Below are 26093 nucleotides of genomic sequence, written 5' to 3'. Positions count from 1 at the left end.
TGGTGGCATCCTAATGTTCATACAAGGTAACCAATTGAAGAAGACACAGATTTACAATCATGTGCGTTTACATATCTAAATGCTATACAGTTTGCAATTTATTATTAGTGCATTATATAACTTCTTAATCACCCCTTAGAATTTGGTCGACTGTAGAGCATACACCCAAACATTTCTTTCTTGGTTTCCCTGTCGCCATCTTGGCTGTCATGGTCAAGCCTCCAGTGAAGCACCCAGGCCACACCCAAGCGTTCTGGGATACTGAGTGCAATGGGGTTACTGCCCCCTAGAGCCACTTTGTGATGATGCGGGTCCTGCTCCATGTTCCCACTTTCCTTTTGGAAGCCTCACAAACCCGACACCATCGATAATGTAAACGGATGAACTGGCAGATGGGGACAAATCAAACTGAGCAAGGAGATGGTGCAAAAGGTGCAAGTGCTTATATTAAAAAACCCAAACCAATCAAAACAGTGTTCAAAGTGCACTGCTTCCAAAAGTAATAAATAAATAATCCATAAAAACAGGGTGATAAAAGTGGAGGTTAAAAAATCCGAAATAAATATATCCCTTAAAACGAGATTAAAAACAACAGGCTGTAAGCAGTTCCTTTTTAAATACCCGGTGCCTTCTTCGTTTAACTGGCAGCTCCCCTGCTTCTCCCATATAGGCCTCTGCAACAGGGGAGTCACCCTACCTGTAGGTGCAGCTGACCTTCTCCTGCTGGTTCGGTAGCCTTCTGTCCCCTGGCTTCCTACAGCACCCGCCGGACTGAGACTCAGGTTCCCCCAACGGCCAGGGCCTCCCTGACTCCTGTTTCCATTTCTGGCCTGACATGGCGGGGCGACCACCTTCTTGGTTACTCCAGCTCTTTGAGATTGCTCAGCTGGAGCAACCGCTTCCTTCAGCATGCCACCCCCCCCGCCCGAGTCTCGGCCAAACACTAATTCCAGGCCTCTCCTTCCAGCTGCCTGCCTCTGCATTTCTCCAGCCTTCTCCCTTAACCTCCGTCCTTCTCTCTTTTCTTTTTTCTTCCCCCTTACGCACTCGCGCTCCTCCTACTTAAAATGGGGACGTGGCACAGGTGTGGCGATTAGCAGCTCCTGGCATCAATTACAGACACCGGAAATCCTGCACCTGTGCACTTCAGTGCGAAAACCCCCAAACCCGTATCGCGCCCTGGAATCGCTTCGGCCACACTACCACGCCCCGTATTTAAGCCCTGAGTGCGGCGATTATTTATTTAAAAAACTGGCCATTCGTTTAGAGTCGATATCACACACTCCAGTCAGGCCTCCTCTCATTCCTGCCTTGACATCACCCTGTTAATTGGAACTTCCTTCTCCATCCAACAGGAAGAGTGCAGTCAGGGTTCAAGCCAAGGCAAGGCATCCTGGGTCAAGCCATGCCAATAACAAAAAAGGAAAATAAACTCAGCTGTGGTGTGCACAGCAAAGAAACTGAAGAAGGATAAAAGTAGTTTAGATAAAAGGATGAGAAGCAGTAATATGAAATAAGGTCAAAGTTACTTTGTTTCTTTTAATGTAACAGTACAGTTATTTCAACAAACTTGAACTTTTTTTACCACCACATTTATAATCATGAAACAAAATAATTGTACAGTACAATTATTGTATAGTTAGAAAGGAGTTTGAGGCCAGTAATATTAGTAGAATCTGTCTTTCTTCTGTGGCATTTCCTTCAAATTTCACTAACAAATAAAACACCTGAAAAAGTTTGTTACAAAAGAATCAATGAAAACCCTTCAAGAGATGTGATGGCAACATTATGATTTTTTTAATAATAACACAGATCACTTTGAAAATTCCCTTTGTTTCTTTGAATGTTTGGTAGATTGTGATGAAGCCACCCCTTAAAAGATGATACTTTTTGCAAGAGTAATTGTGAAATTAACAAATGAATAATTATAAACAAGGCTGAAAATGACTTTGCATCATCAACTGAGGGGGGTACATATGCACAAGAGTGAAGAGAAAACTGGTGGATATGCAACTGGTGCTAATACACTTGAGATGTGGGTGTGTTTAAGCAGGAATTAATGGTGAATAATATTAGACTTGCTGTAAAGTGACTGAAACATCTGTGAGAGGGAAGAATACAAAACCTTTACAGCCAGGTAATCAGAACTGCTGCCCGTTGTGTCTGCTCTTATTTGTGGTGTCAGACTCACCTTGGTTGACTGTACACAAAGTGAAAACTGGCGGACAAATTACAAGAGAACCTAAATATCGAAGAATAACCTCTGTGTTAATTCATGAAGTACATGTACACAGTAGGTGATATATGAGCTGTATATTAATACATCTTACACAGATATATTTAACTAAATTACCAGACCTTATTTAATTCAAAGGGATTTAATATGCCATATTGCTTATACTTTCTGTGAAATCTCTTTGGGACACCAGTGTTCAGTAAAGTGTTCTGCCGAAAGTTTACTTTCAGAAGGAGCACTAAAAGGAACTCTTCACGATCTGTTGACTTCAATTTGACATTCTTCTATTAGCTGCTGAAGGTCACGTGTTAGGTGGTGCTCTTGTCCATGGCTCACCTTCATGATCTGAAAAGCCTGTAACAGTAACAGAAAGATCATCTCACCAGATGTGGGGCTGCTTGGTAAACACTCTTATGGTAAACTAATCACAGCTAGTTGATCTGAAAATCACTTTAAATATTATTAAATATGCAGTGTCATAACAAGGATGATTGAAGATTAGGAGGAGTACAGCCATTCATACTTCACTTTCCATACAGAAGCCTGACAACATTTTGTGTGGTGTAGATACTCATCACTCTTGATCTCACCTGGCCTTCTGGAATAGTTTCCCTCCCTTCCCAGGCTACCTACAGCAATTTGATGTTCCATGCACTACTCATCCTGATCATATCTTCAGCTGTAACTTTAAGGTTAACTTTAAGTGATGATGTTTTTAGTATGTACACGTCAAGCTACAACATGGACTCCACTATGATCACGCTGAAGGCCACATACACACACACACACACAATGCAGTTACTACAAAGAATGTAATATGACTATATACAAAGATGTTTGCTATATTAATGTGAGGAGTAATTACTTCAACATTTCTCCTCCTTAAAAAGAGTGTCAGAACCGTCATTACTACAAAACCACAAAGTCCCGTTTCAGTCAAGCAGCTGGGTGATAATTGGCCGTAAATTGTCACGGCTTCTTTCAGTCTGTCGAAGCTCTTTAAACTACCATTTTCAATGATAAGCTTTTTCTTCAAAATATGATGGACCAAACAGCATCAACAGGCAACAAATGGTCAGGTTGATTCATCCATCTGCATTACCTTATGGAGTTTGAAAAACAACATCATGTCATTGTCAGCTTCACCTACCACCAAACGACACTCATGCTGCGATAAACTCTGAAGTGTTTTAGATGGTCAGGGAGTTGGAATACATTTCCCCAGTTCAATTTTAACAGCATGAAACATCTACCTTGACTACTTTCAATAGACATTTCAACTTTCAACGTTTCAAATAGTCTTCCTCTTCTAAGCATGGATATTTCACTGTCACTTACTACTTACCAGATAAACTGATGTGTGTCTTCTATTAATTAAAATGAAGTTCTGTATATTTTAACACATTCTTGTTTTTCATGACACTGGGGGGTGGTGACATATTGCATGTTGGTTAGACATACAAGTAAGAATTTTACTGGACTCTGTACATGTATTCTGGTTTCAATTTCCATGTGTTTACCTGTTTATTTTGCACAGTAGTGCACTTCTTTCAAGACACTAACTTTATATTCAATGGTCTGATGGACAGCCTAGACCAGGGGTGGGCAATGTCAGTCCTGAAGAGCTGCAGTGGCTGCAGATTTTTCTTCCAGCCCATTTTCTTAATAAGAAGTCGATTATTGCTGATGAAGCACTTATTGCTTAAGTGATATTTTGATGCTTCATTTTAGTGGTCTCGTTTGTTAGGGTCCCCCACCCTTAATTGCAGCCAGAAGTTCTCCATCTAGCTTTTTTCCATTTACATCTGTGTGTGTTCATCATGCACTGTCTTATTTAATAAAATATTTAATAGAAAAATGTGACAGACTGAAAATTATCCGTTTTAGGCTTAAAATCATTTGGACGATATCCTTGGAAAGGAAAAAAAATCTATGATATAAGAACCTTACACTGCATAGACTAACAAGCCGTAAAATTAAATAAGGTCTGAAATTGGAAAGGATTGGTTTCTACTTAAACAATTACGTTGGAATGAAAACCTGTAGCCACTGTGGCTCTCCAGGACCAACAAAGCCCACCCTTGGCCTATACAATTTCACCTATTTTGCCTCAGATTCGTTCTACCTGTGTCATTAAGATGGTCACTGATAGGTCCATGAGAATGGATGAAGAATTCTTTATGTCTTCATAGACAAGGCCAGAAGCGCACTCAGAATATACCTTCGTGCTCCTCTGTAGCTCTCCTGCTGTATATGTAAAGAACCACTACAGCAAAATTGCACAACGACAGCGTAAAAAACATTGACATGTTTCTTGTGCCTTAACCACAGGACTGTTTTCAGTTGTGGACTCGCAGCTATAAGAGCCTTTTATTCCCCTAAGATAAGGACAGTGACTGAAGGCAAACACTGCATTTAAAGCAGAAAATTGATGGATCTGCTTGTGAAAAGTTTGCAACTGGTGCTAAACCTTAATACCTCAACTCAGCTGTGGTGCCCACGAGGCCACAAAGACACCATGTCAGTTTACACAGGAGGAATGAAAATTTATTATCCATGGAACTTATCTTGGGTTTTAGAAAACAAGAAGCATAAAGGCATCCTCTGAATTATAAAAAAACACTTATAGAAATTCACGTACCTAAGAAAAATAATTTAATACCATTTTTAATTTCACAATGAATTTTCACAGTTTTGCAGTCTGAGTCTGTGATTTTGTAAGGAATAATAATCAATTAAACACTTATTCCAGGTACACATCACTGCAAGTGTGTTGCTGACGTATACTGAAGAGTGAAATGATTTACATGAAACTGAATTCACAGCGAAACTTGGAATTTCACTGCAAAAAAAATTTGCACTATTAGCCCATAAATGTTCATCTCATCTGCAACCTTCTTCTCAATGTGCAAAAGCAAGTCAAACAGGAAGAGGGCATGTGGCTAAAGAGCATCTACCTGTGGAAGTGCCGACTAAGTGCATTGTTTGCCAAACACTCCAGTTGAGATTGTGATGGGTGGCTGTAACTCAGGCGCCCATATTCACTGGCCTCAGTGTTTTAAACAACAATTTTATTAATACTGATTTTTGAAATCAACATCTACTTTTAATCTCTCAAAAGTCCAAACATCTACTGTAAGCTCTCAAAGGTATGTGCTTTCTACTTGTGCATTGACTGTGAGGGTCCAAGATCAGAAATTTTATTTTCCATATGATAAATGAAGTGTGAGCTTTTTACCCATGTACTGCACATGGAAAGGTGATGAAAAGTAGCTAACCAAATTAAATATGGCAGAAGACAGCTCTTCGGCTAACAATCACTAAAAAACCAGTCATTTTGAAGGTTTTCCTTCATGACAAAGTCACTCATCACTGTACCTGTATAGTCACAGTATATGAAAATCTTATTTTTGTCATAAGAACTCTGGTTTTCATTTGAAATCATAATTCTGCAGTAGGATTAGTAAAATCTGTTTATTGGCTTGGAGAAAGTTCTTCTTTGATGAGGCTGAATGATGTGTCCGAATACACACGAGGATTTTGGCTGGAGAGGCGGCTGGCTATTCTACATCTTCCCTTTTGTCAGAATGACACTGACTGCTAACGAGTGCCATACCTGTTCTTTCTTTGGTTAACATACAGTAATCTGCATGTATCCAAAGGAAAGATTTAAAAGCATCAGATAAAAATATCTAACTTAATGTACCATTTTCAGGAGTGATACTGAAATGGAATTTAAGAAGCCAGGATAACAAGAGAATCAATGCAGAAGCTTAGCAGGGTAGTTGGTGATTCTCTGTTTGTGCTTGGGATGTCAGTTTAAACACACAATGTGGATGTCACTTTTGATGGGCAGGTATTTAACCTACAATTGAACACGGCTTAGTATAAAGCCTAGGGAAAATTGGATACAATACAAAAGAAAACAGCAACACACTTTCAAATGGAAACAATTCACTAAAATGCTATCAAATATTCAAGTCACCATCATTCTACTTATAAATAGTAAAGAAAATGACATTGACAAATTATCTACAAATGCATTTCTTGAAATATAATTTATATGTCCTTCTTACACAGTTTAATTACACACAATGTTCCTTAAGCATTTTTCGGTTATTCTTTGAAATGTCTCTGTAAATACACCTATGTCCTAATGCAGATACACAAATGATACCAGCACAGTAGACATCTTTAGATTGTAATATAACAAAGATTGATAACAGTTTCCAGGTTTATAAAAAGGGTGGAGAAGCATGGTGGTGTAATGTTGGCATTGCTGCTTTCATTTACATTACAATTATTTGCTTAGCAGATGCTGTTATCCAGAGCAATTTACAAAAGAGATGAACATAATTGAGTTAGCATCAGTCTGGGGGACTGTTTTGGAACATGCGTTAAAGGACAAAGTTATGAAATTAATCATCATAAGTGAAGAGCTCAGAACAAAATACAAGCTAGTTTCAATTCCTAGGTTACAAAAACCCAACTGCTATCAGTTAGACAGAAATTCAAACAACAAGAGAGTCCTCAAAAACATCTTCTTGCATAAAATAAGGGAATTCTAATGGAGGTTGGCAGCTCATTCTACCAGCCAGTAGTTACACATGAAGACTCTGGACTGAGATTTGATGTCATTCAGGGGTGGTATCATCAGATGCCATTCATCAACAGACCTAAATGGGTGAAAAGGAGCATAGGACCTGACAAGTGTCTCCATATTTGTAGGTGCTACACCGTCATGGTATCAAGGATCTGAACATAATGTGTGCTAATGCAGGGAGGCAATGTCGTGATCTAAAAAGAAGAGTGACAGGTGCCCACCTCTGCTTGTTGAACACCAGATGTGCTGCTGCATTTTGAATCATCTACAGCAGCGAGGTAACACATGTTGATACTCCTGCCAGCAGACAGTTGCAGTAGCCTAGACTTGACAAGACCAAAGTCTGGACCAGAAGTTGTTCTTCACACTCTGGCAGATCTGGTCTGATCGTGTGGATGTCACTCTGAGTGACTATGCAAGAACGAGAGGCAGTAAATAGTCAGTAAAAGACAGCTGGTCATCAATCACTTCCCCAAGGTTGCGTATTGACATGGTTGTATTAGTGATAGTGAAATGAGATATGCTGATCAGAGATGGTGTGCTGAATAGACAGCCGAGCTGGGATAACCCATTTGATAGCAGAGCATCTAATTCTGTTATTACATTTAAAACCTGAATAAAAACATATTATTGTAGACAGGCATTTCTTTCGTTAGGTTGCTTTTAGATCTTTGTATCATGTATTTTATCTATTTGTTTTTAGCTAGGATGACTTGCTAATTTTATTCTTTTTTTTGTTGATCCAATTTTATATAAAATGTAATTTTTATTTTACTTTTATTTATCTTTATTATGTGTTTTTGTCTTGTCATTGTAAAGCATTTTATGCATATCTCTTGAAATAAATAAATGAAAATTAAAGAACAAGAAAGTGTCTTTGCCTGATTGAGCTAGAAATGGTGCTTCTTCATTCAGAGATTCTAGCTGATACCATGGGGTCCTCTGGAGGGAAGGAAACGTGCAGCTGAGTATCTACAGTATAGCACTGATATGAGAAATATTAAGAGCTTGATGATGGGGCAAGCATTTCCAGCTTTAGTAGGCTGGATTCAAATCCTGGCTAGCTGTGGAGTCTTTATGTTCTCTCTGTGCCTATTTAGGTTAATAAATGGGTATACTGTATGTATTCGTCAAAGATTCACAGGTTAGACTTATGGGTATCTCAGAGGTTGCCCTGTATGAGTGAGTGTTGTGTGGGTGGGTGTGTGAATGGGCCCTACCACAAGTCCTTCTTTTTTTCTGCTATCTGATGCTGCCTAGATAGGCTCAAGCTTCCCACACCCCAAAATGGATGAAGTGGTGAATACAGTGAAACCTTGGGTCACGGACGTCTCTGAACACGTACAAATCGGGTTACGACCAAAAAGTTCACCAAACTTTTGCATCTGTTCACGACCACACACTCGGGTGACGAACTAGCCAGTTTCATTTCCGGTTCGTACGCGCCGATGATTTCCGCACGTGTTCAGTCTCTCCCTGTGCATTCCCTACGCAGCGAGTGAGAGAGAGAGAGAGAGAGAGAGAGAGAGAGAGAGAGAGAGAGAGAGAAAGAGTGAGAGAGAGAGAGCATGTAAGCGAGCAAGAGAGAGAAAGAGCGCGAGACAGAGAGGGCTGGCCGCGTAAGGCCAAGAAGGCAGTTAAAGAATGCACCGGGCTTGTTTTTAAAGAGACTGATTCGAGCATTGTTTTAACAATTGTATTTGTAAGTATTTGTATTTAATTGTACAATGTATTTAATGAAGACTTTTTTCTATTGAATTTTAACCTCCACTTCACTTCTGTTTACAGCGATTGGTTTGTAGCGTGCATTGTTGCAATGTTACTTTTCTTGGTTGTTTATTAAATTATGGATTTTTCAAATGTTCATGTTTTTCCCTGTGCTTAAAACTCATTAAAAAAAAAAGTGTTTACAGCAAGTGGTTCGTAAGGCTATAGCGTGAACTCTTGCAATGTTAGTTTTCTCTGTTCAAGGTTTTCTCAGTGTTATTTAATGTTTTTAAATTTAGTTTACTATTACACAGTGCATTCTGTGGTATATTTAACTATTTTTGTGCTTAAAAATCTTTAAAAATATATATTTACATACAGTTCGTACGGTCTGGAACGAATTAATTGTATTTACATACAATCCTATGGGGGAAATTACTTCGGGTCATGACCAGAGTTTTGGAACGAATTATGGTCATGACCTGAGGTTCCACTGTACATGAGATTGATGCATAAAGAGAAAAAGTAAAATAAAGAGTAAAATATTATACGAATCAAAATCTGCCTGAGCACACTATTGGTAACACATTCACCCACACTAATAGCTCTGTTTAGTCACATTCCTACTACAGAGCTTTCTCACCTTCTCAATGATTTAATTTCTTCATTGAATCCCTGAAATGAGCATATGAGACTGGGGGGCCAAGCCTGTTGCCTTAATGTGGCCTCCTCTTCATGGCAGTTTATCCTAATTATTCAATATATAGTACATACACACATTTCATGAAAAAGCACAGATTCAGTGCCAAAATTCAGACTTTCTAGCAGACTCTCTACAATTGTTAACATGGCTGCTTTCTTGGGAGTTTAGTTATAAACAGTAGGCCATGGAATTTGCATAAAATCTAACATGTAATTTGCCTGAAAGCCATATTTAATTGGACAGATTATTACTCACCTCCTTTAAAGTTTCAAAAGCCTCTTTAAACATCTCCTGATGATACTGAAGTTTGCCCACAAACATGAGTTGTACGGCTCTCAGGGGGTGGAATCCTGTGTAATATAGTCTATACAGAAGATAAAGAGAAGCCATAGTTATTCATCTCATAATCTTTAGAGAAAGCCTAAGAAATATGACTAAAACATGAACTGCACATAACCTTTGAAGCAGGAGTAATCCAACAATAGCCTAAAGCTACAAAATGGCTGTCACCACGAGGCACACCATTTAAACGAACAGGTGAAATCTCTGCATTCAGTGTGCTCCACATACTTGTCAAACATTCTAAACTTAACTATAATCCTTTTCCAAATTAATTTACCACTTTGTATTCACGTGTTTTGTCTACACAGAGCTGCTAAGAGTAGACATTACACTAGTGTTAATATAAAATGTGACAAAAAAGACACAATGAATTATATAACACATGGAAGCTAAATACATTTATTTACAATCAACAAATAAACAACAGATAAAATCAAGAAATTTTAAAAAATGATTCTGAAAACAATTATAAAAGAAAACAAATTCAATGTTAACAGATAAAGAAAGATTTGATGGACAATGTGATTTTTTTAAGTTTAAAACATCCATTCATTTTTATATTCTACCAGTAACGGCACACTGCACGATAATGTGCAGTGAATACACTTGACTTGAGCATTCATAGTTTTCATACTATTTGTATGTTTAGCATTCGTTTGCTCAGAGGTTGATGCGCTTGCTGCTTCCTGAGCAGCTCTTCTTTTCTCCACCCTAGCGACCCACTTCTTCTCTTCTTTCATCGGCATCTTTTAGCATTAAAACTGATTAACTCAGTATTTGTGTTGCAATTACTTTGTATGTTTTCTTTAAGTTTTCACTTAAGCTGGCACTTAAGTCTTCAATGTGCTTCAAGAATGATTTAACATATGAAGAGGTAGAGGAAGTGACGGTGAAGGTGGTAGGGATGAGAACGGCACCGGTACGCATGTGCCGCATGGCCACCCAGCTGGCTTCTGCCGAAAGTTGATACTACAATAAAATAAAATAAAAATAAAAAGAGGAATAACCTTGGAGGTCAATCATTACCCTGAAAGCAGATAGTAGACATCACGTAGTATACAGTATGTGTACCAAATTTCAGGTCAATAGGTCAAATGGTTTGTGAGCTACAGGTGATTTAAAATCCTGGACAGACAAACGGACAGCCACGGTAGCGTATTATATAAACATCCAGCTGGTGATCCCACTGCGTTCTCGTGTTTACATGGGGTGTCAGTCAGTAAAGCTAAACTGAGCGCTCTGGGTGCAGTACAGTAATCCCTCGCTGTATCGCGCTTCGCCTTTCGCGGCTTCACTCTATCGCGGATGTTATATGTAAGCATATTTAAATATATATCGCGGATTTTTTGCTGGTTCGCGGATTTCTGCGGACAATGGGTCTTTTAATTTCTGGTACATGCTTCCTCAGTTGGTTTGCCCAGTTGATTTCATACAAGGGACGCTATTGGCAGATGGCTGAGAAGCTACCCAACTTACTTTTCTCTCTCTCTCTCTTGCGCTGACTTTCTCTGATCCTGACTTAGGGGGATTGAGCAGGGGGGCTGTTCACACACCTAGACGATACGGACACTCGTCTAAAAATGCTGAAAGATTATCTTCACGTTGCTACCTTCTGTGCAGCTGCTTCCTGAAGCGACATGCTGCACGGTGCTTTGCATACTTAAAAGCACGAAGGGCACGTATTGATTTTCGATTGTTTGTTTTTCTCTGTCTCTATCTCTGTCTCTCTCTCTCTCTCTTTGTCTGCTCCTGATGGAGGGGGTGTGAGCTGCCGCCTTTAACAGCTTTGTGCCGCGGTGCTTCGCATACTTAAAAGCCAAACAGCCCTATTGATTTGTTTGCTTTTCTCTATCTCTCTGACATGCTCTGCTCCTGACGTGCACTCCTTTGAAGAGGAAGATATGTTTGCATTCTTTTAATTGTGAGACGGAACTGTCATCTCTGTCTTGTCATGGAGCACAGTTTAAACTTTTGAAAAAGAGACAAATGTTTGTTTGCAGTGTTTGAATAACGTTCCTGTCTCTCTACAACCTCCTGTGTTTCTGCGCAAATCTGTGACCCAAGCATGACAATATAAAAATAACCATATAAACATATGGTTTCTACTTCGCGGATTTTCTTATTTCGCGGGTGGCTCTGGAACGCAACCCCCGCGATGGAGGAGGGATTACTGTATATGTTCAGTTTTAAGTGAATTGATCCTTATACAGTGGAACCTTGGGTCACGACCGTCTCTGAACACGTACAAATCGGGTTATGACCAAAAAGTTCGCCAAACTTTTGTATCTGTTCACGACCACACACTCAGGTGACGAACAAGCCAGTTTCCCTTCCGGTTCATACGCGCCGATGATTTCCGCACGTGTTCAGTCTCTCCCTGTGCATTTTCTGTGAACTCTTTGTGCTCTATTTCGTTTCCCTCCCAGTTTGTATGTGCCGGTGATTTACGCATGTGTTCAATCTCTCCCTGTACAGTACATTGTTCTCGGTCAGACGTGCATCGCGCAGAGGGACTTTGTAGTATAGCGGGTCCACAGCTCACGTCAAGAGGCCAGTTTTAAATAAATAATCGCCGCGCTTGCAGCTTAGCGAGGGGGTGTGGTGGTTGAGTGGCTGAAGCAGTTCCAGGGGAATTCGTGGTGTGGGCATTTCTCACCTAAGTGCACAGGTGGGAAACCGTTCACATCCGTAATTGGTCCCAAGGCTGCTGGTTGCTACAGCTGCCACGTCCTCTTCATAAGTAGAAGCGCGAGGCGTCTAAAGGGAGGAAAAAGAAAAGAAAGACGGAGATTGCGGAATGAGGAAGTAAGCAGGGAGCAGTGTGGAAAGAACTGGTTTGAGTGAGCGAGTGAGTGAGCGAGCGCATGCTGTCAGGCAGGCAGCTGGACAGTGAACCCAAGCAGGGGTGTTTGGCCGACACTCGGTGGGGCAGAAGGAAGCGGTCGCTCCAGTTGAGAAATCAAGGAGCTGGAGTGACCAGAAGAAGGACGGCTGGCCGGGTAAGGCCGAGAAGGCAGCGGGAGTCGTGAGGCTTGGGCAGTGAATTCCCTGACATGGGCATCCTGGTTGCCATGGAAGCCAAGTCTCGGTCTGGAGAGTGCGCAACCAAAGCCAGGGATCGGGAGGCCTCCAGACCAGAAGGAAGAAGGAAGGACAGCTGCAGGTAGAGAGGCTCCCCTGTTGCGAAGCCTGGATAGGGAGAAGCAGGGGGGTCACCAGTTACGGAATGCACTGGGCTTGTTTTTAAAGAGACTGCGTCCAGCATTGTTTTAACCTCGTTGTATTTAATGAAGACTTTTTTCTATTGGATTTTAACCTCCACTTCACTTTTTTATGGGATTATTTATTGAAGGATTCTGAAAGCACTGCACTTTATTTAATTTGGACTTTGTTTTTGATTGTTGTTTTGTTCATTTTCATAAAAGCACTTGGCACTTTTTTCACCATCCCCTTGCTCCATTGTAGTGCCTCACTGTCGTGCTCATTGGTAACATTACCAACGGTGACGGGTTTAAGGGCTCCCGGAAGCGAGATGGGAGCATGCAGTGAACCCGCATCATCACAGACGTTACCTCAAAACTGTAATCTCCTCTCCACACAGTTCCTCCTCACTTCCTTCATGTCAGAACTCGACTCATGCAAGGTTAGTTTGCTTGGTTGTTTATAGTTAGTTTTTGTATAAATTATGGATTTTTCAAATGTTCATTTTTTTCCCTGTGCTTAAAACTCATTAAAAAAAAGTGTTTACAGCGAGTGGTTCGTAAGGCTGTAGTGTGAACTCTTGCGATGTTAGTATTCTCTGTTCAAGGTTTTCTTAGTGTTATTCAATGTTTTTACATTTATTTTATTATTACACTGTGCATTCTATGGTATAATTAACTATTTTTGTGCTTAAAAATCTTTAAAAAATATATATTTACATACAGTTCGTACGGTCCGTAACGGATTAATTGTATTTACATACAATCCTATGGGGGAAATTACTTCGGGTCACGACCAAATCGGGCTGCGACCAGAGTTTTGGAACGAATTATAGTCGTGACCCGAGGTTCCACTGTAGTAGTAGTAATGGTAGTATTGTGACAGATACAGTGTAAACAGCACTGTGATAAACAAGAATGCTTTACAATGAAAACTTAATTTTATTCAATAGAAACATAAATTAGGTTACCTAATGTAATAAAGTGAATTTTCACTTCTAAGTTTCATGTACTGTGCTTAACATTCTCAAAGACGTGTAATGCAATTCATGCTCTCAGGGGCTGGAAACAAGAAGCATTGGGTGCATGGCAGGAACCAACCCTGGAGAGGGCACCACTCCATCACAGAGTCCACTCACATGAGGTGGGCCAATTTAAAATCAACAGCTAACCTAACATATATATCATTGGGGATGTGGGAAGGAAACCATAGTCGCTTGAAATAAACCCAAGCAAACATGGGGAAAGCATGAAAACTGGACTGGGTGCAGATTTTCAACCCAGGAGGCTGTGTGTGTGAGGCAACAGCACTAATCACTGTGCCATCATCCCTCCCCAGTGACAAATACACTTTGAAAATACAATACAACTAAGCTAAAACTCTAAATTATACAGATCAAAAATGCAAATTATAATAGTGCACATAAAATATACATTTTTTTTGTAAACACAAATGTTCACGTATCAGCAGATTTATTTTTATACTGATACATCTCTTAAGGCTAGTTCTCCAAGTCTTAGCTGACTCCTTACTTGTTCTCATTGTAGCCTAGAGAGGCTTCATTCTTCTAAAGTAGAAGACAGATGAATGAATAATAACATGAAATACACATTTGGAAAACCTTCCATTCTCTGCAGTTCTGCACTGATCCACATCCGGAACTTGCTTTCAAGCTGCTGGGGAGCTGAAATCAGTCTCGGCAATGGCAGGAGGTATCAGCTCTGGAGTTTAAATGGATAATTAATGGAGAATGGACACTATAGCTGTGGGCTAAATTTAAAATGTTGTCATTTGCAAAGATTTTCCATGATGCAATGTGTTGGAAAACATTTAATAGGATAACAGTCTCATGTAGTACCACCAAATCTTACAGTTAAACATTTATTGTGTAATAACATCTGTTATAATATTACGAGTTTGGTTTTAGTCATGACTTAAGATTAGCTGCAGTGTGGGCTCCTCTTTGGTATGAAGAAAGAAAGAATTTATAATGATAATGGAGCAATATCACCAAAATATTGAGCTAGATGTAGTTAAGTTCTTGACTTTTTAGCCAATTCCTAGCTAGCCAAAATCCAGTTTGCGCTCCAGAAATGTGATGTGTAATAATTACCTGAGGCATGTGAGCAGTATGTTATCTCTGAAAAACATAATATACAATTCTTAAACCTGCTTAATTAACTTCTGGGTTGCACAGGGTCTTAGCCTATCAAGTAACATTGGGTGCAAGGTAGGAACTAACCCTGGAAGGGGCATCAGTCCATTTATTTTCAAATAATGAATAATTTTTTAATTATTAAAAATTTATTGCATGTATTCACACAACAAATCACAGCCTAGTTGATATTTTAAAACTTACCATTTTTTAAAGTCTGGTAGCAAAATGCCACATATCCCTTAATTGTCTAACCAGTGACCTGGCATGATAATGGAGCTGTCTGCAGATGATACCTCAATAAAGTGAATGTCTGCAATCGTGTTCTGCTCCAATTATTGTTTTGCCAATTGAAATTTAAAATGTTCCAGAAGATGAATTATGGGTCTTACTAGCCAGAAAGGAGTCAAAACTGGGAAGTCAAAATAACTAATGCTAACCAAAAAGTCTATAGGGGACACTTTTCAATACCAAAATACCATTAAGCAGAAGCACAATCTCAGAAGATGCTTATGCTTAAGCGACTGCTTTTCTGCCGTGGTGTTTGTGATGCAATTGTTGTGAAAATTCTGAAGCCACGCCCCCAGCACCCAATTGTTGTGTCTTGACAGCAGTCCCATGATACAGCGGCACTCACCATAAAACAAAACAGTAAACATTTAATGAAATGAAAATAAAAATCAACACTGCTCAATAGACATCCAAGAAGGAAAATAATAGTCTTAAATTCCCATCATCAAAAACATCCAAAACTACCTTCATAAGCTGAGAGAAAAATATATCTACATAAAAGTAAAATATTTAATGCTGTAAATAATAACATTTACGTCTTGCATTTTTCCTATCTTATTATTTAATGAAATACAGAAACAAGAGAAAATCATTTTTTTTTTTTTTTGATTCTTACCAGTGAAACCGACTTATCTGCATCCATGCTAATAAAACAAACTAAAGATTAAACTTTGTGTCCTCTCATCATCATATTGAACAGTCATGGTTAAAGATCACATATTTGTGTTCTGAATCTAGAGCACCATAAAGAATATTAATCATAATTTCACTCTTAGTCCCCCTTCACCTATTCCGTGCCCCACACAAAAAAGATTAATTGTGGGTTTTGTGCATCTCAAATTTAAAACATAAACTAGATAAGCTCTCAATGATTTATTAATAGTTTACATTCTGTGGCTAACGCTGAGTCCCATAAGACCATTAATTATGATTTATGGTCAGCTTCTTGGAAATCAAATAATGATTTTTTATTTGAGGTGAGATCTTTATTTTCTGAATAATCTTCATTATTTTTGCATCTGTGAAGTAGTGGCATCCCATCCTAAACTGGTTCATTTCTTTTATTGAGGTTGGAACAGAACTTGGCACCCCTTGCTCTTGCACTTGAAAAAGGGGATCCAGGAAATGAATAAGATCCATCCATCAATCCATTTTCCAACCCTCTGAATCCAAACATAGGGTCACGGGGGTCTGCTGGAGCCAATCCCAGCCAACACAGGGTGCAAGGCAGGACCCAATCCTGGGCAGGGCGCCAACCCACCGCAGGACACACACACACACACCAAGCACACACTAGGGCCAATTTTAGAATTGCCAATCCACCTAACTTGCATGTCTTTGGACCGTGGGAGGAAACCGGAGTACTCGGAGGAAACCCACGCAGACACGAGGAGAACATATAAACTCCACGCAGGGAGGATTCGGGAAGTGAACCTGGGTCTCCTTATTGCGAGGCAGCAGCGCTACCACTGCACCACCGTGCCGCCCAATAAGATGCCTGCTCATTAGTTATGTAAATCCTGACTATGTCATCTGAACACATGCTCTATATGTACAATTATTAATATCATAAAGATCTATCAGTTGAATTGTGCACCCCAGTATTTCTCTGGGGGAACTTTATTTAAAATGAAAACATCAGAAATTTTGTTATACTGAGAATAATGGGAATCATTAACAAAATACTTACTAGTCTTTTGAATTGAATATCCTGCAGGATTTCATGATGTAAATTAATTAGATTTTAAGGTCAATAGCTTTCTAGTAGATACATTTCAGATGAAATTCTTTCCATTGATTTATTCATTTTTTGCTCCTTGTCATAGAGTGATATTTTGTAAGGTGCAGCTTAAGAAAAAGCTTTCAAATGTCTGCTTGGCTCATTTACTCCTTCCATAGTAAACATGACAGCATTCAGAGTTTGGGGATTTTGAGAATATAGTCAATTCAAAGAAGAGATGTTTATATTCTTTTTAATAGAACATCAAGCAACATATATGCCCCGAAGAAAAAATGAGTTTGTGCTCCTTGTTGTAAAGTTTCTTTCTTATTTCCAAAAATATGAGGATAAAAGAATGCATGTTTTTTTTTTTTTTTTTTTACTAATAGTGCCTCATGGGAATTCTAAATGTCTTCTTTTACTCCATAAAACTCAAATCATGCCTAAATCCTGCAAACGTTCTAGTGTTTAATGTAATTATTTTATATAAAATATATATTTCCCATTTTTGATGTTTAATTGTAATGAAAGTTCCTCAATTGTGAAATGAACTCAAAGGCCAGCATAATGTGTGCTGTATACAGATTTCTGGATACATTGAAGGATATATTATATTTTTACAGAAATTAGGTTAGTGTATTTAAACAAATATTTACATTAAACAACTAATCATGTATATTAATGTAACACATTATTTTTTCCCTAATTAAATAAACAGACTTTGTCATTTATCTATATTACTAAACGACAGTTTAATTTATGCACGGCGGATGCACCGAAGAGCATGCGCACTGCACCGCGGTGCCCCAGAGTCGAACGCAGCGGCTTCCCAGAGTCCCAGAGCTGCTCTACTCACTCACGCAGCAACCTTGGAGCATATCTTACATCCGCTTAGCTAGCGAATGATAGAACTAATTAGCGGATTTAGATCTGGCTTTTTTCTAAAATTTGCTTGAATGTTCCGGTAGATTTTGCGACTTCTCTCCTTGCACTAAGAATCATAGTTTGCTTGTGGGAGCGATGTATTTGCACTAATCCAAGAGAGAGGCTATGGGCTGAGTAGAGGGGGAAGTGTGACAGGAGTAGGGAGCAAGCCAGAGCCCTCCTCGCTGTCTTGTTTCACTATTATGCGGGCAGAGCCACGGTAGGCGGCTAGTTGGAAATCCAAGACTGGCAATCACTTTCTGTTCCCTCCGATATTTGTAGGGATGAAATATCATGGAGGGTGGGGGCGTCCACAGTGCCACTCACAGTATGGCGGCGATGTTGGCGTATGATTCTGCTAGTCATGAGGCGTGTTTCAGAAGCGCGTTGTAGGCGCCTTCATGTATTGTTTTTATCCATGCAGTCTCGCTTTTGGCAGCGGTGATAGTGTGAACAACTTACCTGTTGCCTCTGGCATCTGTGCATATATACCGTACAACCCGGCGTGCACGCTGCACTCATAATAACCACTTTTCCAGCAGGGTGATCTACCACGTCCGCATCACGATTTATGTACTCCATCAGCGACTTGTAGTTATCATCCCTCAGTGCAGGTTGGTTGTTTTTAATCCAGTGGAGATCATGTGATTGTGCTCGAACGTAAACATCACCTATGTATTGTTGAGTTAGCTTTCCTGCATTGATTAATGGATTAAACTCGTCTCTCACTGAGAGTCTGTAGGACAAATATTCTTTCATTGATACCCGTGATCTTTTCTGTGCTTGATTTGTTTTATATCTGCAAATTCCAGCACTCCATCCTTCCTGGCCAGTTGGAAACAAAATGGGGTATGTCAAAGTATCAAGTTTAGGTTGGTTGGTTCCATCAGGACGTAAATGCATGACAATATCGCGGTGAGACAGAGGCTTACCATCTTTACTTTGAGACACAATTGCCACTTCATTAACGATGGGAACATTGTATCATCTCGGATCCTGTTCTTTGTCCTTTATTAGCACTACGGCAATTTTAGTTGGTGCCACACCATCCGCCCCTGCTTTTGTATTGGCTTCTTTTTCAACCTCATGTAGCATTTTTATAGAGTTTGCTAATGGGTGATTGTTTATGACTTCAGCTACGTTTCTCATTATTAGCTCTGTGCATTGCTTGTTTTCAGGAAAGTTCATTCGTTGATAAACTGCATCATCCAGATCTAACACGTACATTTGGGCACATTTGCGGTGGTGATTTGGCTCAAGGTGCACTGTTCCAATCCGATGCAATATTTGTCCATACACGCGAAAGCAGTATGGGCCATTCCCAGGTGGTGGCTTGATATTTACCCCGGTAGATGCAAAGGCAAATGAACTATTGTAGGATCTAATGCATTCCATAAAGCTTTTACTTATAAGAAGGAGGCAGCTTAACTTGACCTTTTTGACAACAACGTGTAGCCCTTCTGCAGTTTCTTTTTGGATCCGTGCCTCTCTTGCATGTAGTGTTTCAGAAGCGCGTTGTAGGCGCCTTCGTTCATTGCTTTCATCCATACGGACTCGGTTTTGCGTTTCGTTTTGGAGCAGTGACTTCTTTGCTTCTGGTGTTTGTGAGGCGCGTTGTAGGAGCCTCCGTTTATTGTTTTTATCCATGCGGTCTCGTTTTTGTTTCTTTGTTACTGAATTACCGTTATGTGATTCAAACATGCCACATAGACTGCTGGCACAGTGGATTAGAGCAAGTTTAGTTTACAGGTTATGTTGTTTGGGCGCCACCTACTGACTCTGGGAAGCTGCTGCGTTTGACTCTGGGGCGCTGCGGCGCTACTGAATTACCGTCATGTGATCCAAATATGCCACACTGACTGCTGGCACAGTGGATTAGAGCAAGTTTAGTTTACAGGTTGTGTTGTTTGGGCGCCACCTACTGACTCTGGGAAGCCGCTGGGTTTGACTCTGGGGCGCTGTAGGAGCCTTCGTTTATTGTTTTTATCCATACGGTCTCATTTTTGTTTCTCTGTTACTGAATGACCGTTATGTGATTCAAACATGCCACACAGACTGCTCGCACAGTGGATTAGAGCAAGTTTCGTTTACAGGTTGTGTTGTTTGGGCGCCACCTACTGACTCTGGGAAGCCGCTGCGTTTGTCTCTGGGGTGCTGCGGCGCAGTGCGCATGCGCTTTGGTGCGTCCGCTGTGCATAAATTAAACTGTCGTTTAGTAATATAGATCTTATGACAGACAGACAGACAGACAGACAGACAGATAGATAGATAGATAGATAGATAGATAGATAGATAGATAGATAGATAGATAGATAGATAGATAGATTATTGACCCTGTGGGGATCAGCTTTTTTTTCATAAATTATCATCTGTAGCATCCATCCAGGAACAATCCCTGAACTGGGTACCAGTTACCACGCTATCTAACCTGCAAGACTTTGGATTGTGGAAGGAAACTGGAACAACCAGAGAAAAGTCACATGGACACATAGAAAATATTCAAACTTCATGCTGGAAGGACCAGAGACCTTAACCCTAGCGTTCTTGTTGTGATGAAGTTTAATTGATTGCTAGCAGGCACATGTTTCTTAATTCTTTATGTATACCCTTTCTCTTGCTTTGTGTTAAGCAGTCCCTCAGGTAAACATATATAGATAGTCACACCCATGTGAATGGGACACAACTTCAGGGCATATTACCTTCGAGTTGAGGGTTCATACTATCTCCTATTACCTCTTGGTTCTCTTCACTCTCTTCACTAGCAGATCCACAGCATAATGAACTGTGACATTACTTCTGGTTCCACCTACTTGGACCCACTGCTTCCACCAGGGCTTAAATAATTGTCACCAGCAGTAGCTCAGTGTCTGAATATACCCCATTAAAAGAAATGTAATATCACAGCACTATATGTTATTCTTGCATTTGTGACTAACCTTTTTTTTCATGAATTACAAGGGGTTCATATTGGTGCCCCAAATCTTTATGGTTGTCTTGTCTTTATATACTGTAAATATATCAAGAGAGGACTGAAAACAACAACAGATACCCTAAACTCTATATTGCTATATTTTCTGGAGGGGAGCAGAAGAGTGTTGGATTAAAAACACCCAGGAGAGTCACTAGATATACCAGGAAGCAATTCCAATCCATTATGGAAAAAAGAGGAGAAGAGATGACTGCCCTTTCTAGTCACATGATCACAGAGGTTGACACAAGGGATGGCTCAGGTGGAAGAGCAATTTGCCTAAGGTTCCCAAACAGGAAGGACCTCAGTCATTGGGGAGGCCCCTGATTAATACATATAAGATGACTCCCCATTCGGCTAAGAAGGGACAGATACTCATTGTTTAATCTGATACTTGTTTATCCTACCCTGACAAATGAAAATAAGACTGCTTTACAATTTTTGAAATACAGTATATGTAAGCGGTGTTATGTCTTTGTTTGCCAAACAGCCTCTGGTGGTCACTCTGGTGTTAGTCAATACAATGCTGAAAAATAGGAAAGTGGACTCTAGCCTGTGTTCATTTTTTCTCCTGTGGCACTCCCAATCACCCCTTTCCCACTGTTTTTTCCTGATTGTTTTACTTCAGACACATGTTTGAAAAAGGCTCTATGCTTAAATTCTCTTCTTTCTAACATTGTTTATATTTTGTATCCTGTAATTAAATTTAGACAAACAAATGTATTTAAGTTAAGATCTTGTTGTGACCTTCTGCATTGTCTCATTTTTCTACCTACAGAAGTTGACATCACTACATGGTTACCCAAAATGTTGCAGTGTAATACAGCCCTGTTTTTTTTTCTTTACTGGCTTGTAGATGGATCTGAATGGAATTAATAAACATCCAAAACCACACACTATTTTCCTCTCTGCCCTACTACTTGCACATAAACCACTCACACCTTTGCATTTGTTCTGCACCATGACCATCAAAACCATCTAAATCAAAGAGCACTATGATGCTGAAGGCCTTTAGACTTTATTTTGTCTTGCCTCATGAGGGTCATTACTAGGGTGGATGAATTGCTATGAAGTGCAATATAGCAAATTATTTTACCGTCATATTGTACTGGGAATGGCTGACTGATTAATGTGAAGTCCATTACTTTCAGAGTGTAGCCAGATTTCAGAATGCAGGTAATTTCAGATGGACTGTATACATTTTTCATCATGGCAAACCCATACGCCTGAGAGCTCTATTTTCTCACATCCCATGAGGTTCACTTGCAAAGAGGACAAATTACTAAAAATGCCACACAGCAGAATATGGTTTCTATTATATTCAACTGTGAAAACACTTTGAAGTGCAGATAAGCTGTGACGAGATGTAGTTTCTTTTGAGTAATGCCACTCATGAGAGTAAACTGATGGTACATTTCGTGCACATAATGGTGTGAACCCCAAAACCAAACATAATCAAGGAGGCAAAAATTCAAAAGAAAATAGAGTAATATACAATATATAAGTAAAGGAAGTAACATAAAGTACTATTAACTAGATAATATAGCAAACTTAAATCTCTGTGGGCTTTTCTAAATGTCAGTTGGTAATTTATCTTAGTTCTCCCAAATTACAAACTTTAATTATTCCTATGTAGGGTCTCCCTTCTCTCTTTTTTCAAACCATTATGCTTCCAACTTCAAGCTTCTGGACATCCTGTGGTCACTTCTGAAAGCCTATGTGAATCACTTTGGATGTCAGAAGTGTCCCTATATTTGCAAGAGGGATACCAAGCAGCAGGTTTATCTAATGGCCCCTGGTGTTCATGGTTGGCCTTAAAGCACTGGGACATCAAGGCATGCTGTACGCTGTACCAAACATTACTTTTTAGGCCCAGGTGTGGCCTAGCTTATTGAAGGAAAAACTACTGTAACTGCTTCCTCCTCTTTTATTCTGGATGAACTTGTGGCCTTCTTTGTTAACCTTCTTGGCCTTTGCCCATACCAATAACCTGCTACAGTATATTCAACAGCACTAGCAAAGCACGGTGCTACTATTAATGGGTGTTTCTTTACCTCTAAAGTCTTAGAGCTTATCTTTGGATGACTCTTCTTGAAAATTTCATCCTAACTAAGACACCCTCTATAAATGATAAACGTAACTTGTTATAAGAAATCATATGAGACCTGAGAGTCCATTAAACAATAAGAATTCTTCAGCATTGTAATTGTAAAGTTTAAAGACTTTAATCACCATCCTACTTAAGAAATCTATATGTGAAAACAGCAGAAATATGCAAAAAGACAGAGAAGTTACATGCATGACCTTGGTTTCATACATACATGGTTTCATATCTGAAAGTACACAAATACAACATCCCAAATATGTATGGATTAAGTTAATTTGCACCTCTCAGTTGACCCAATGTGAGGGAGTGAGTGGAAGTATGTGCCTTGTGAAGACTGGTGCACCATTCAGGTTTGGTTCTTGTGCCATGATTGACTGTATTGGGATAGTCTCCAGCTGCGCACAACACTAAAATGGGATTAAATGGGTCCAGATGGCTTAATTGATAGATGAATAGCAAGTAGGAATATTTCAATGATGTCAGCATCTCACTTATAATTTTTTACTTTTTTAATTCTTTGTATACTTTTGAGGACTAGGAAGATATGAGTATATGATAAATATGCATTTGGTGATATGATGCTTGCCGGAATTTGACAAAGCATCTCATACCACCTTATTTTAGGAGCTGAAAACAATCACAGAATGAGTGAAGAAGGGTTTGAATTGTGTTAAATATTATTTACTTCAGTGTTTCTAAACCTTTTTGGTATTGCAACCCACATGTAAGCATCTTTATGGGGGATTCAAGCACAATCATCAACGCTCCTCCCTTAGTCAATTGAGTGTGATCATCACAGTGCTCCCCCATGGTCATTTGAGTGCTATCATCATAGTTTGGGAAGCATTCCCTCTAGATGAACCAAGTGTGATTGTTAATGCTGGAGGGGATCAAGAACATTTGTCAAAACAGCGATCCACCGCAACTCAATTTGTGACCTACTACCATTATAAACAATATCAACTTGTGACCCACTGCTGGTGGCCAGTAATCCATTGGTTGAGAAACATTGATTTATTTAAAACCCTTAGCAGAACTGCAGTATTCCTTGCCTTCACTCTCCTAATGATAATTTAAGATGAGTGAATGAATGGCTCTGCTCCCCAAAACCCTTTACTGGCGCACATGTACTGTAGACAAGAGTCTGGTACCCTAGCTTAATACTGTTTAATATGATATATGGGATATTTGCTTCTTTTATGGAACTGAAAGCACCTTGTACAATTTCATACTGGTAATGCAAGTAGGGATGCCTCCTCACAGTGCATAGGCAAATATTTTGATTTCCAGATGGCATGGCTTCAGTCTGAAGTCTATATGATGCTCATTTCAATGATATACTGTTACTATTCAGAGTACAGTAATCTATTAGGTTTATTGGAAACAAGTATATGTAACTTTACATTGTAAAAGATTGGTGTCCACTCCAGAGTTTGGTCCAGCTTTGTACCCTCTGCTACCAGGATAGTTAATATTGTAATTGGGTGGATGGATAGTTTGAAATCTTGCTAATACATGACATTTTTGATTGTTTGGAAGCACAATCACTGCTGAGCTCACAAGTCTGTATGCATCACAGTTTGGCCTGTGCTCTGCCTACATTCTTAAACCACACCTACAGTTAGTCTAAAACTAGGCTGAACTTGGCATGCCTCATAACAATGACTTAAAGAATAGCTTCAGTACATCAAAGGTTTCTTCATAATAACGGTACATATTAATCTGCCACATAAAATTGTGTTCTAAAGTAAAATGTTTCTTATAAATGTAAAATACTTCTTTGTCTAGTCTTGCAGCATTCATTGGAACTAATGGGTACATAGACAGGGGCTGCTCTACTATGAAAATAATCAGCAACTTTAGTCCACATTGCTTAAAACATTTGGGTGTCACCCGTATGAGAAGAGTTTTTTATAAAACAATAATAATAACATCAGTACAAAATAATACCGGGTAGTTGAAATAAAATGAAAGGGTTATTAAAGTATGTAGGCTAGCTGTAAACGAAAAAATGTCCAAATTAAGGATGTTTCATTTTAAATATACAGTATTCTAAATATATGGGGGCAATGTGGCCTCCATATCAGGTCTGCCACTGTACACAGATCCATAGGTGAATGAAAAAAAACCTACTAAATACTTTTTGATTTATGAAAATACTCCTTTGCGCTTATGAAGCACCCTTGTTATAATGAAAGAAAAATGGAAAAAATAATTTACCACACATTTTTGGAACTGTTTTTCATGAGGTAAGAATAAACTTCCTGTCCAATTGTCTGTGCACATCCTCTGTCATAGGAAGAGTCATGACAACCCTAACAAGACCCCATGTGCAAGCAATATTCTTCTTACAAGCCTAATTTTGCTTCTTCAATTCCATTTTTGTTAACAGTTATGTTCTGCCATGGCTTTTAATAACAGACAGATGCACACTCACATTATTTAATTATTTTTTCCTAAACAGCTTAGTTTTTGCCCGTTAAATTTTGTGTTGTGGCAGCATAGTGAAAACTGCACATAAGAGTCCCACTTTGTACAAATAACAGTAAATCTGAAGTGAACTGATTACACTGCATTGCATTTTTAATAAAAGCCTTAGATTTTTAAAAGAGGCAAGCCCTCTGCACATCAGTTTCTGTGATGTGTTCTACACATGCATGATAAAAACAATGAAAAAGGCAAAGTGTGTGATAGAGCCGATTAAAGTGATACAAACCAATTACCAACTTTTTTAAATATTTTAATGCATGATGAGTTGCACTTGCTGAGGATATGGCAGTAAAGAATTTAGGACAGAGTATTTGATTGAGTAAACTCACTGACATATACTGATACCAATTAATCTGTAAATGCACACTGAGAATCTGTACAACTCATGCAGACCCTGACAGTGTGAGGCAGGAATGACAGCTCTGCAATACCTGGAGAAGCCAGCAGAAAGGTAGTTCTGCGAGTGGCAGCAGCAGCAACAGTGCCCGCGGAGTGTGCAAACATAGAACTTGCTGAGCCTGTAAACTATCACCTTGTTTTTTGGCGTGCTTCACATAACAAATTACTAGTACAGTTTGTATGTATGCTAGAAAAATGCCGACTTGGATTGGGCTTCCAATGCACAGTGGACAGCGAGGAGCCATGG

The 26093-nt window shown here is 39.4% G+C and overlaps 1 protein-coding gene across 1 annotated transcript in view; it reads right to left on the bottom strand.

Annotated features, from left to right (window-relative positions):
- Window positions 1–1501: 1501 nt before the first annotated feature.
- Window positions 1502–26093, bottom strand: part of smyd3 (SET and MYND domain containing 3) — a 1300831-nt gene continuing 1276239 nt past the window's right edge. The window contains exons 11-12 of the mRNA XM_028796932.2: window positions 9505–9613; window positions 1502–2590 (exon numbers count right to left, since the gene is read on the bottom strand). Coding sequence (XP_028652765.1) covers window positions 2489–2590; window positions 9505–9613 — 211 coding nt within the window. The 3' untranslated portion in view covers window positions 1502–2488. The remainder of the gene's footprint in view (window positions 2591–9504; window positions 9614–26093) is intronic.

Source organism: Erpetoichthys calabaricus, chromosome 3, assembly GCF_900747795.2.
Source record: "Erpetoichthys calabaricus chromosome 3, fErpCal1.3, whole genome shotgun sequence".
Taxonomy (NCBI): Eukaryota; Metazoa; Chordata; class Cladistia; order Polypteriformes; family Polypteridae; genus Erpetoichthys; species Erpetoichthys calabaricus.
The sequence above is the reverse complement of the archived record's forward strand: the minus strand, read 5'-3'. Positions and strand labels throughout refer to the sequence as shown.